Here is a 13,802-nt window from a genome sequence, read left to right as displayed (position 1 = left end):
TAATAATAATAATAATAATAATAATAATAATAATAATAATAATAATAATATTTATTTATTTATGTTTCCCCGCCTCTCCCAGTGGATCGAAGCAGGGTTACAGACTAAATAACAGCACACAGTGCTTACATAAAAATTCAATTAAAAGCAGCTAAAAACAATAAAATCCAACATCAGACAATAGCATCAACAAGCAAGACAGGGATCATACACAGACAGGAGCATATCATTCATATCATATCGGGGGGGTATTCATATCAGGTGGGGTATGCTCAGCTAAAAAGCTCAGTTTTAACTGCTTTTCTAAATGTTTCTAGCGAGGCCGCCGAGTGGATCTCCTCAGGAAGACTATTCCAAAGTCTCGGAGCCATTGATGAGAATGTTCTTTGTGAAGTAGCAACATACAGTGTTACCCCGGGATACGAATGCGCCGCCTTACGAAATTTCCGGGTTACGAAAAAATCCAATTGAAAAAAACTGTTCCGGGTTACGAAGGTTATTTCGGGTTACGAAAGAAATTTTGGTGCTTTTCGGCGCTTTTTCGCACCAAATCGCGGCTTTTCCCCATTAGCGCCTATGGGGTTTCGGCTTGCGAAAGCCTTTCGGGTTACGAAAGCGGCGGCGGAACGAATTATTTTCGTAACCCGGGGTAACACTGTATTTAAAGGTTGCTATTTCCAATAGGTTCTTACCCCATGTTCTAAGAGTGCGGGGCAGATTATATAGGGAGATGCAGTCCCGTAAGTAACTCGAGCCCAAGCCATGTAGGGCTTTATAGGTAATAACCAACACCTTGGAAGCAAATAGGGAGCCAGTGAAGATCTTTTAAGATAGGTGTAATATGGTCGAACCTTGATGAACCGATGACCAATCTGGCTGCCATATTTTGCACTAACTGAAGCTTCCGAGCTTGGTACAAGGGTAGCCCCATGTAAAGCTCATTACAGAAATCTAGACGAGAGGTTACCAGAGCGTGTACCACCATTTCAAGGTCCCTTTGGTCTAGGTAGGGTCGCAGTTGGTGTATCAACCGAAGTTGATAGCAAACACTTCTGGCCATCGCATCTGCCTGAGATGTCAATTGCAGGGACGAGTCCAGAAGTACTCCTAAACTGCGAACTTTGTCCTTCAGGGGAAGTATGACCCCGTCCAGGACAGGTTGGTAAATTTCCTTCCTTAGACCCGAGGAACCTATCACAAGTACTTCCGTTTTCTCTGGATTCAGTCTGAGTTTGTTTTCTCTCATCCAGCCCATTACCGACTCCAGGCAGGCATTCAGAGGAGAGACACCATCCTTAGTCCCTGTATCAGTCGGAGACATAGAGAAACATATTTGGGTGTCATCAGCATACTGATAATACCATGCCCCATGTCTCCGTGACTCCGCCGATGTAGTCATACTGGATCAGCTCCAATCTGTGAGTACTGATGACGTGGACAAGCTGCTTGGTAAGGTGAGGAAGACAACTTGCCCTCTTGACCCTTGCCCATCATGGCTGGCCGTCCAGGGGGGGGATGCATTGATGAGATTCCTCACGGATATCATCGGTGCATCCTTCAGGGAAGGACATGTTCCATCTTGTTTAAAGGAAGCGGCGGTTAGGCCGCTCCTGAAAAAACCTTCCCTGGACCCCCTGGATATGAAGAATTATAGGCCGGTGTCATTGCTGCCATTTTTGAGCAAGGTGATCGAGAGGGCGGTTGCCCTTCAGCTCCAAGCTGTCTTGGATGAAGCCGATTATCTAGACCCATTTCAAACTGGCTTTAGGACAGGCTTTGGGGTTGAGACTGCCATGGTTGCCTTGACCGACGATCTGCGTCTGAGCATTGACAGGGGGAGTGTGACCCTGTTGGTGCTCTTAGACCTCTCAGCGGCTTTTGATACTATAGATCACGGCATCCTCTTGGACCGCCTGAAGGGGTTAGGTATTGGGGGCACTGCTTTGCAGTGGTTCCGGTCCTTCCTCTCGGGCAGGTCTCAGAGGGTGCTACTCGGGACTGTAGCTCCAGTAAGAGGTACCTCACTTGTGGGGTTCCTCAGGGGGCTATTTTGTCCCCGATGTTATTTAACATCTATATGAAGCCGCTGGGTGAGATAATACGGAGTTATGGTGCTGGGTGTTATCAGTACGCTGATGACACCGAAATCTATTTCTCCGTATCTCGTTCGTCGGCCTCGAATTCCGATGGCATCTCTTCTCTCAATGAATGTCTTCAGGCGGTAATGGGCTGGATGAGGAAAAACAGATTGAAACTGAATCCAGACAAGACGGAGGTGCTCATGGTAGCGGCCCCGAAACCAAGAATTGGGTTGCAACCTCCAGTCCTGGATGGGGTCACACTCTCCTCCAGCGACTGTGTTCGCAGTCTGGGGGTGCTCCTTGACTCGTCGCTCCTGATGACAAATCAGGTAAATGCGACGGTCAGGAGTGCCTGTTATCAGCTTCGGCTGATACGCCAGCTGCGCCCTTTTCTGGAAGTAAGGGATCTCGAGACGGTTGTGCACGCGCTGGTAACCTCACGCCTTGACTTCTGTAATGCACTCTACATGGGGCTACCCCTGTGCTTGACTCGGAAATTACAGTTGGTTCAAAACATGGCAGCCAGGCTTGTGTCAGGTACATCTAGGAGGGACCACATTACTCCGGTTTTGAGGTCCCTCCACTGGCTGCCTATCAGCTTCCGGGCCCAGTACAAGGTGTTGGTTATCACCTTTAAAGCCCTAAATGGCTTGGGTCCAAACTATCTTAGAGACCGCGTCCTCCCATACAATCCTCCCCGCGCTCTCCGGTCCTCTGGGAGGAACTTACTGCAGCCTCTAAAATCTAGGCTTGCAGCAACCTCCCAGAGGGCGTTCTCTGCTGTCGCCCCCAAACTCTGGAACGACCTTCCGGATGAGATCCGTCAGATAACATCATTAGACAGCTTTAAAAAAGCGGTCAAGACGGATCTCTTCCGGCAGGCCTTTCCAGATTAACCATCCCGGCCCAGGTTCCCAGGTTCCCTGATTCCCTCATTCCTCCCGTGGCCCCATCTTAGAGATGGTTGAGGATCAACAGAGGGATATCAGGGTTTTTAGTTTTAATTGCTGTTTTTATCCTTGATATTGTATTTTTAATATGTTATACTATTTAATACTGTCTTAAGGGGGGGAGGGATAAAGTGTTTTTAATTGTCATATTTTATATTTTACTGTTGTTAACCGCCCGGATTGGTTTGCCAGAGGGCGGTATACAAATAAATATTACTATTATTATTATCCGTATGATCTCTCCCAGCGGTTTCATGTAAATGTTGAACAGCATGGGGGACAGAATAGCTCCTTGAGGGACACCAGATACCAATTCGCTCGTAGAGGAGCAAGTGTCCCTCAGCTTCACCATCTGGAATCTGTCTGAGAGGTAGCATCGGAACCACTGGAGCGCAGTGCCCCCGATAACCAGTTCCTTCAGGCACTCCAGAAGGATACCGTGGTCAATGGTATCGAAAGCTGCTGAGATGTCCAAGAGCACCAGCAAGGTCACACTTCCCCTGTCGATGCCGACAGAGATCATCGACTAAGGCGACCATTGTAGTCTCAACTCCGTATCCCGCCCTGAAGCCGGATTGAAATGGGTCCAGATAATCAGTTTCATCCAAGACAGCTTGGAGTTGGAAGGCGACTGTTCTCTTGATTACCTTGCCCAAGAATGGCAGCAGGGAGACCGGTCTATAATTATTTCTCTCCAGGGGGTCCAGGGAGGGTTTTTTCAGTAGCGGTTTAACCACTGCTAATTTCAATTTAGATGGAAATTTGCCCTCCCGGAAGGATGCATTGATTATTAATCGTAACAATGTAGTTATGGCATCTCCTCCCTGGGCGGTCAACCAAGAAGGGCAGGGATCAAGAGTGCACGTCGTCGTCTTTACACATCCAAGGAGATTGTCCACTTTCTCGGCCTCTCCTATTGTTTCTGTTTTAATGTCAGCGTCAAGATCAGCCCTTATCTGAGAGATTTTATCTGTGAAGAAGTTATTAAAGTCGTCACAGCAGGCTTTTGTTGGTTCTAATATAGGGTTCAGGGCGGGCGGTAGCTGGGTCAGCTCCCTCACCACCCTGAACAGCTCTGCCGGACGAGACTCTGCAGACGCAATATGTGCAGCATAGAAAGAATTCTTTGCTGCACTTATTGCCACTCTATAGGACTTCAAAAGACTCTGATGGAGTGTCTTGTCGGATAGGCGCTGATGTCTCTGCCAGCAGCGCTCTAGTCGTTGCGCGGCCTGCTTCATTTCCTGAAGATCTTCCGTATACCAGGCTTTTCTGTTAGGAACGGGCTGGAAAGGATGCTCGGGAGCGATGCTGTCTATAATAATTTTCTGGCATCCAGGTAAACAGTGTATGATCAAAGCAATACACTGTGCCATGGACATGTTGCGCTTTTTATCCTTTTCATTATGTTTTAATTACATTTTAAACCATTTTAATTTTGTGTTTTTAATACATTTCTTTGTTTAGAATAATAGAATCATAGAGTTGGAAGAGACCACAAAGACCATCCAGTCCAACTCCCTGCCATGCAGGAAATGACAATCAAAGCACCCTCAGCAGATGACCATCCAGCTTCTATTTAAAGTCCTCCAAAGAAGGAGACTCCACTTCTCCAAGGAAGTGTGTCCCACTATCAAACAGATCTTATTGTCAGGAAGTCCCTCCTAATGTTTAGGTGTAATTTCTTTTCCTCTAGTTTGCATCCATTGTTCCAGATCCTGTTTTCTGGAGCAGCAGAAAACAAGCTTGCTCCATCCTCAGTATGACACCCCTTCAAATACTGTCATATCATCTCTTAACTGACTTATCCAAGTTAAACATACCCAGCTCCCTAAGTCTTCCCTCATAGGCCATGGTTTCCAAAGCCTTCACCGTTTTGAGTCATCACTTCTGAGCTTACTTTATAAACACTTGCTGGCATTTCAGCAATTTTGACTATGATCCCCAATTGTCTGGTATACATACAATGAAAAAGAAAGGAAGGAAAAGGTAAATGGGAGTTCCATTAAAAATTAGACTTGATGCAAGCAAAATGAACCTGCACAGTAAAATTAGTTGGTGATATCCATCAATGCTACAATGATTGTCTTAACATTTGTCTCTGTTTAGATCCAAATGAACAGAATTGAATTGTTGGATAAATTACAATTCACCTATTTCACAAAGGAGATTCCCTTCTGTATTCGTTATCCCAATATGACCACCTTAAAATTAATAACAGAATGACCTGTTAGAGTGAAATATTTTCCTACTGGTTTCAGAATATTAACATATTGGATTTGGATGGTTGACTGTTCTTTCTTTTAGTTAGAAATACAGAAAGGCATTGCTGGCTGACGATAGCAAATGTGACACTGGAAGATATATTCTGGTACAGAATTCTCTGAATATGGGGGAAAATATATGAACTTCTGAGAAAGGAATAGAAACAAGTCTCTTACTGCTGGGTTGATAGTTTTGGGTTCATAATGTTTATAATTGTTGTTTAATATCTTGGTGATAACCTGAATAATTTCACATGAAAATACCATGGATAAATAATAGATGGTGGAGCAGAAGGATATTAGGATGTTGCAGATATTAAAGTGACAAACAGTTAAATGGAAACATTTATCTTTATAAAATAATAATAATAATAATAATAATAATAATAGGTTTTATTTTTATCCCGCTTTTCCGTAATGATCAAAGCGGCGTACAGATTAAAACCAACATCAAAGTACATACATGGCAATAAAAACAATATATAAAAATATCATGTTAAAAACAATTACACAGCCAGCTGAGTTGAACATTTCTTGTCTACTTGAAGGGAGTTTCACATTCTGGAATGGGTTAACTAGGAAATTGTCCCTTTTCATCTTCCATCTTCATACTTGTCCAGACAATCACACCTGTCCCATCAGTTTATACATACAATAAGGGTTTTTTTCTGTTTGATGTTCAGAAAAGGGATGTCAGGCTGCTGTTGAACTGGAGGATTAGGCTTACCTGTATTAACCTTCAGGGGCTATTAACTGTTTCATTTCTAAAATAAGGTATTTACTGAGATCACATTACTTGTTTGCCTGTAATTGGTAAACCTTCAATTTCTCTGTCCACAACCTCCCCACTCTGTTTTTTTGTTTTGTTTTGTTTTGTTTTTTTGAGGAACAGTGTGTAGCTAGTTCTACTTTGGGAAAATTTGTAAGTGCAGAGTGTTTTTTGTTTTTTATTTTTTACGAAAAGCCATATTCAATCAAAGACAAGATTATCAGTCATCAGAGCAACCAGCAAAAGCATTGTTTTGTGCAGTGGGGATACATAACTGCTATTTACATGTGCAGTGTAGCATACTACAGGTTGAGTCTCCCTTATCCAGAATTCCATTTCAAACAGAGGAATCTCTATTTGGTTTTTGTATTTGAACTTCTGTTCTGAATTCAATACATTAGCATTCACTATATTTCAGGAAATGGACTAGCCATGGAAGATTTCATTATACACCCTGAAGGACCACCATAGAAAATTTTGTTCGGTGGAGTGACTAGTTTGTCACACATGACTATAAGCGTTCTGTGTATCACATTGCACTCAATATACATAGGCTGGTTTGCTCCAGTTTATGTTGGGGTAGTCAGTAGGGTGCAGTAGTCTGAATGTTGGACTATGGCTTGGAAGACCAGGGTTCAAATTTCCATTCAGCCATGGAAACCCACTGCATAACCTTGGACAAACCACATTCTCTCAGCCTTAGATGAAGGCAAGGGTGAACCTCATTCAAAAAATTTTGCCAAGAAAATCACATAAGAGGATCATCATAATTTAGAGTTGACTTGAAGGCACATACTAACAACAAAATAATGAAAGTGTGAGGTGGAGCCTTCCTCTCTGTTACATAAGTGATGATCTCCTGTATATATGCATTTATTTATTTTCAAACTACAGGGATGGAAGTGGTATCTCTAAAGTTTCATTTAACTCTCTGATCTTACATGATTCCTTTAATCTTTTTCTCACAAACCTGGGAAGAAGGGAAGGAAACTGGACAGAGAAAAGAAGCCAGATGAGGTGTCTGAAAGCTAAGCACACAGAGAATTCAACAAACCCTTTGAAGGTCAATTAGCCAGAAAATGTGCTAAAGACCAGGTACTTCTTTGGATTAGTGACCAAAGAGTTATGGTCTGAGTAATCAAAGCACTCTTGCAGTCATAACACAAGGAAAATGATTGGTTCTTAGGGGCATAGTTTAAAAGCCGTAATAACAGAATTCTTTGAACCTCAAAGCATTTTAGTGATTCCATTCTTACTACAGACTGATTTTTGTTTCTTGTTTCTATGTTCCACAGGAATCATTTTAGAACTATTCCCATGCATGTGCACTTGCCTGAAGTCATGATGAACTACTCTGTGCCCTCACCTTTCTTAGTTACACTTTATGGAAATTATATACCTCAATGCATAATCTTCTTTTTTGCATGTATTCTGAGAGTTTCCAAGCCACGACAAAGTAGTTATCTAAATTATATAGGCTTCCAGATAATTTTTAATTTGGCTTTTATATCAAGCGCAATAAGCTTGATTTTTGTATAAGTACCCTTTTCTTTATTTTATTTGTTACATTTTATCACTGCTGAGCAAAATGATGCCCTCAAGATGTTAGACTCTGAGTATCCTTCACGTAGCAATGCTGGCTATGGCAGAAGAGTTGCAGCCCAACCTCTAGAGGGCTGCATTTTGCCCACCTCTCATTTCCATGCGGCCCTCTAACCAGCGTTCTTTGGGTGGCATACAATAAAAATTACTCAGATACTAGTCAGAGAAGCTTGCTTACAAAGCACATTGTGTGGTCCTGAATGATGTGAAGTCTGCAACTCCCCTTCACAGCCAGTAAATTTGGAGTCTAAGGCCCAGTACATATGGGTGGGAAGGTGCGTGCTGGTGCCGATTCTAGGTTTCAGGAGCATGCAGCAACTGCATGCTCCTGAACCCTAGTACATAAGGTCACCACCATCATGGCAGCCTCCTGTCCACATGGGGGCCACCATGATTATGTATGCGACACGCAGCATACAGACGTCGCTGGCAGAAAGGGGTGTCATCAGGCTTTGTCGCAGTCTTTATGTTTCAAAAAAAGAAGCTGCTCTATGTGACTTCTTCCTACCTGCCCATAGTTGCCACACGGTTTGGTTGCTGCAGCAATGATGCACAGCAAAAAGAGGCGGCGTTTTGCCGCCCGTCTGTCCAGGGCCTAAATTTGGGTGTTACTAGTATAAGGTACTTGAAAATAGAGCAGCTGGCTGAAAAAACATCTAGGCATGGTTTATAACATTTTTAAATTTCAGAGATGTTTGATAGAACTGTGTTTCTTTGTATTCATGGGAGCCTTCATGTGTTCATATGCTTAAAGAATGAGTTACTCTTCCATGCTCATTGAGGAGCCTGTCTGCTTTGTTCAGGTTCAGGGGCAGATCTTCAAGTTATAGCCAGCCTTTGTATTTTTGAGAGATAGAAAGCAGCCATGACTTTTTAGGATGGAAGGTAAAAGGATGCATTGCTAAGTGTAACCTAATATTTGTACACTGACCAGTGGTTAGTCTCTCTGTGTGTCTGTGCTTTCAAGTCTCCTGTCAACTTATGGCAACCCCATGAATTTCATAAGACATTCTTAGGCAGGGAATACTCAGAGGTGGTTTTGCCAGTTCCTTCCTATGAAATAGAGTCTACTTCACCAAGTTTTCATTGGCATTAGAACAGACACGATCTGATGCCTTTTGGGTATTTAGGCCCATTAGTCTGCAGTATCCCCTTTGAGGCCAACTCTTACTGCTGACTGCAAACAATAACTATTTTTTAAAATTTCCCCCCTATATTGAAAAGTTTATTTTTGGTACAACTGATGAAGAGCTCTGGAGAATGTGAAAGCTTACACACTACTGAGACTTTTTTTTGATCCCACTAAAGATATTGCCCAACTATGGATTTTTAATCATGAACCAGCATGGCTAGCTCTACCTGTCTCTTTTAAAGAAATTGCACTTTTTGCTGATTCTAGCTGATAGATGTGAGTTGCAATTCTATACACATTTAAATGGCATTAAATGCAGTTTAATAGGTGTGTTTGTGACGAGCTTGAAGTTGAGAAGTTTAGACTTTCTAGCTTCTATGAGGGATTGTTGTGTAAGTGGTTTCTCTTAGGATATGATCACACTCCTAAATGCTGTTCTAGATATTGGTGAAAGAATGAAGGCTTGCTGTCAGCATGTGAATGAGTGCCAGTGGGATAATATTCCCTTTCCCCCTTCCTAAGGCTGTTTCATGTTGTCTTTGAAAATGAAATCTTTATTAGGTCAATGAAACCTGGCCTCTGATGAATTAAAGGAGAATACTATCCAATGATGAAAGAGTTCTGAGGCTAGTTTGCTAGCCCTGAAAGGGGCTGACTCCATCAGTTGCACCTCAAACAGCAAAAATATACTGGCACACTTTGTCCCTATGCCTATAATAATGCAGTGTGGCAGCTCTGGTTTTGATGCAGGTTGTGCTATATTTGTATATATTTGTATCCTTTGTAAGCTGTCCAGAGATGGTTAATGAGCCATTATAAATATTTTCAGGGTGAATGCATTCCATGGTGTTTATCACACTATACTCTTTGTGCTACTATTCCACTTTAACTGCTCTAGCTGCCTCCTGTTGCCTTCTGGGATTTGCAGTTTTAAGGGAGGTAAATACCCCTCCTTAAAACTGCAAATCCCGAGAATGCAACAGGGGCAGCTAGAGCAGTTAAAGTGGAATAGTAGCACTATAAGAGTATAGTGTGATAAACACCAACGTGTTTGCTTAGGATATTTCCCACTCCTTTGTTGTTTAGTTGTGTCAACCGCTATATTTGTCTATTCAATATTTGCCCCTTTGAAACATTCACAATCAGATACTGGAAACAATAATAATATGCATGTATTTTTGTGTCATGAGAGAAGAGGTAGAAGAGAACCATTCTCACTGCCCAGTTGAGTAAAAAATTCCTGAACTTTTGAAATGTAAAAGAATTCACACTTGTACTGTTCATGTTCAGATTCCTCTGTTCAAAGTGGTAGAGACCCACAAAGCTCTTGTAGGATACTCCCCCCCCCCTTTTTTTTTTTTTGGCAAGTGCAGATAAACCCTGATAGGGAAATATTTTGAAAGGAAGCCCTCTGCCTTTATTATACAGGAAAGATTCCAAGGTGGTATGTTTCTAGCCTGTCTTTCTATATTTTTCTCTAATTCCCTTTACAAACCTGGCTTCTCACAGTAGACTTCTGGCGACCCAATATTTAAGATGCAGCTAAGAGCTGGATTTGATTTTCTGCTTTGACTTGAATTTTTCAAGATATGTCTCTTCTGTGGCACATTCTCTAAATTGGAGTGAAATGGACACATGTAGCTGTAAGACAGCTTCTTGCATATGCTGTTTCCAGCAGTACGTAGTTGAGAAATTGTTTCCAGCTCCTCTGAGTTAATTTCTGAGCCACTTTATATGGGATCTGTCATGGAGGCTTTTGCTAATAGTGTCTTTTTTAAAAAAGTATGTAATTTGGACTTTTTGCATTAATGCAACTATGTCTGAAGCCAATGACTTCAGCAGTCCTGCTCTTTATGAACTTTTGTTGAGGATTATCTGATACAGAGATGCTTTTTTAAATAGCTGGTGCTGTACGTGACTTTGTGCTGTTACACAAGTAAAAAGTTTGAAATTGTGGCAACATGAGCTACAATATGGCCCTTGTTAAACCTGGTGATAGTCAGGTCCTTTACAAAAAATATATGGCTTGCTGGTTATGCAGCTAACCTCTTTATTCTGGGATGGACCATCCCTTACAAATGAGGAGGTAAGTAGTCTGGCCTTGGTGCAGATGCTTAGAATACCTCTGAACTGTAATAAAGTAGTTTAAATAGAATCCTGATCTGGATTAAATATATTAATACATTTGGAGAGTCATGAAATAGTCCCAGCTTTTTGTTTTCAGGAACTGATCCTATGGATTGGGGCTAGGAAACATGAAACCTCCACATTTGGGGGGCTTTAACTTCCATGATGTAATGGTTTGGGCATTGGACTACAGCACTGGGTGACCAGAGTTCAAATCCTGACTTGGCCATGGAAACCTACTGGGTGACCTTGGGCAAGTCACATTCTCTCAGTCTCAGAGGATGACAAGGGCAAACTCCCTCCAAAGAAACTTGCAAAGAAAATGCTATGATAGGTTTGCCTTAGGGTCACCTAAGTGAGAAATGATTTGAAGGCACACAACAACTTCAATCAGCACTAGCCAGTATGACCTACATATGACCTGTATGCTCTTGGCTGTTGGGAGTTATACTTCAGTAACAGCTGAAGTGCAGTCAGTACCTTTTCCATCAGTAGTGTTGTGCACTGCTAATGCAGCTACTAATATTTATGTAGCAGCAGAAGAGCCCTTGTCCAGCTCAAGGCCAAACCATGATTAATACCAGCTTTGGGTCAGGCAGTAGTTAGAGCTGAAGTCGTTCAGGAGAAAGAGTTAGACTGACCGCCAGTCTTCATTGTGAGAAAAAAAATGTATTGGAAGAACTAATCACAATTAACATGTGTTGCTTGTTAGATATTCTGAGAGTAAACTATCACTTGTGAGGTTCTTTGATGATCCACGGGATTTTTCACATTTTCAGACAAAGTGAAGTTGTACCTTAGCTACAGTGATCCCCCATCAGCCTTTTGCTGCCTTTGTAATGCAAAATCTCCAGATAACCTTATACAACATCTGCATAATAATAGATTTCTATGAAACAGCCACCCTATGGGAAAAATGACGCATTCGTTTTCATAAGGATCTACTCCCTTTCCCAATGCAGGAGCTGTGGCCATATGAAAATGTAGCTGCAACAGATTTACATGGTAAAGTTCCTATGTGCTAACTTTGCCATGACAAAAATAAGCATGGATTGACTCCTAATTTCCAGAAAACATGGGCATAAAGTTCTGTTTTACAATATATGTAGCAGCTGCAGTGTGGCATTGCTATGCTGCAATGTCCTTTATCTACTTAAGAGTTTGGGCTGTAGGCAAAACCTGGTCATATCTCTTTTGTATGCTGACTAAAGATTAGTCTCCCCCCCCCCCCCACACACACCTATATTCTTTTTCATCTCTTATCAAAACCCAGTTTTGCTAGTGCTACAAAAGGAATCAATATTTCTTGTTCTATAAACAATAACATTGTTATTGTTATATTGGTGCTATTTGTTAATTGTTGATGTTTCTCACCTTAATCCATGGGGAGAGGCAGGTAAGAAATAAATATTGTTGTTGTTAAAAATAATGCAATAACTTTATTCTTAATAGTAAGTCTTTTCTTGTTTTCCCCAAGACACAGTCATTATTCCCCCCTTTCTTTTTTCTTTCAGACTCTGCATTTTTCCCTGGCCGCTGTGCTGAGATCTTTGCTAAAGGGCAGAGTATTGGGAACCTAGGAGTCCTCCATCCTGATGTTATCACCAAATTTGAACTCACTGTGCCCTGCTCTGCACTAGAAATCACAATTGAGCCTTTCCTGTGAAATCCTGACAGCAACATCATTTTGCATTCATTGTAAACACTTGCTATGTCAAGTAGTCATCCCTACATTTTAATAGATTGGATCAATCTTGTCTTGGTCTTTGATTAAAAAAATCTTTCTTCAGTGCAATGAGACTGGTTTCACTAACAAAACAGGGACAGCCACCAGTCTTCTTTAAAAAACTAAAATAAGCAGCTCACTGTATTAGCATAGATATGTATTGACATCAAACACATGATATCTTTTCTAGATGGTTCCAGAGGCTGACTACGGTTGCCTAAATGGAATTTCTATCTATTTCTTACTGCATGAAATAAGATAAATTTATTGTAACAAAAGTTGAACAGATGTTATCAGAACTGAGTTTTACCTCACTATAAACTCTTCAATGGTTGAAAAAGGTCAGGGTAGAGAAATATATATTACTTCCAAACTAGATCAATTTTGTTAGCAAGTTCCTACAGCATGTACAACTGTGTATCAACTGGTTCCATTGCAAAATAAGGGATCAAAATAAAAGTGAATGGGGTCTTTATTTACCCATGTCTGCACCTAAGCTCCAATGGGAAAAGAGGTTAAGTTGGCAATATCTAGCCTTGCTGGCAGAAGCACTTTGCTGTACTTCCCATTAGCCATTTTAAAAATGAAAAAGCCCACGTACTTGCACATGCTTAGAAGATTCTTAAAAACAGGCATGATGCTAGTCTTTTTTAAAGGGGGTAAATAAAGCTTTGAGTTAAAGTGAAGAATTAAGTATATGCAAATACTGGAGTAAAATTTCTGCTATAAATTTTTATGTGTATGTTTTAAGTCCATTGTATGACTAGCTGTTATCAAGTCACACCATCATGGCTGATTTACACAACTTGTTACATTGAGACTTTGAGGTGGAGGATACCCTAAACTGCAGATTAAATCAACAACTGAAAATCTAGTAATGTGAATGAATGTGCCCTCTAATGGGATAGCACTTGTGCTTACACACTATTTAATTTCAGTGGAAAGACAGGCGAGCAGGGCTGTCTTTGAAACATTCAAGTTTACTGTTGGAATATGCCATTACCATGTCTGTCACAATAACTGTTCTCCCATTCTGAAGGACTGAGTGTACTGAAGTATAATTATATGAGAGACACGATTAGTTAACAGCTAGTACAGAGGTTACCAGCTATTCTCCACTAGTTTTGTAAAAATGAGATGGTATTGTCTCA

The 13,802-nt window shown here is 41.3% G+C and overlaps 1 protein-coding gene across 1 annotated transcript in view; it reads left to right on the top strand.

Annotated features, from left to right (window-relative positions):
- The window catches only part of FARSB (phenylalanyl-tRNA synthetase subunit beta), a 45,533-nt gene extending 32,148 nt beyond the window's left edge, over positions 1 to 13,385 (top strand). The window contains exon 17 of the mRNA XM_042458962.1: positions 12,440 to 13,385. Coding sequence (XP_042314896.1) covers positions 12,440 to 12,591 — 152 coding nt within the window. The 3' untranslated portion in view covers positions 12,592 to 13,385. The remainder of the gene's footprint in view (positions 1 to 12,439) is intronic.
- Positions 13,386 to 13,802: the final 417 nt, after the last annotated feature.

The sequence above is a fragment of the Sceloporus undulatus genome, chromosome 3 (genome assembly GCF_019175285.1).
Source record: "Sceloporus undulatus isolate JIND9_A2432 ecotype Alabama chromosome 3, SceUnd_v1.1, whole genome shotgun sequence".
NCBI lineage: Eukaryota > Metazoa > Chordata > Lepidosauria > Squamata > Phrynosomatidae > Sceloporus > Sceloporus undulatus.
This window is presented reverse-complemented; position numbering and strand designations above follow the sequence as displayed.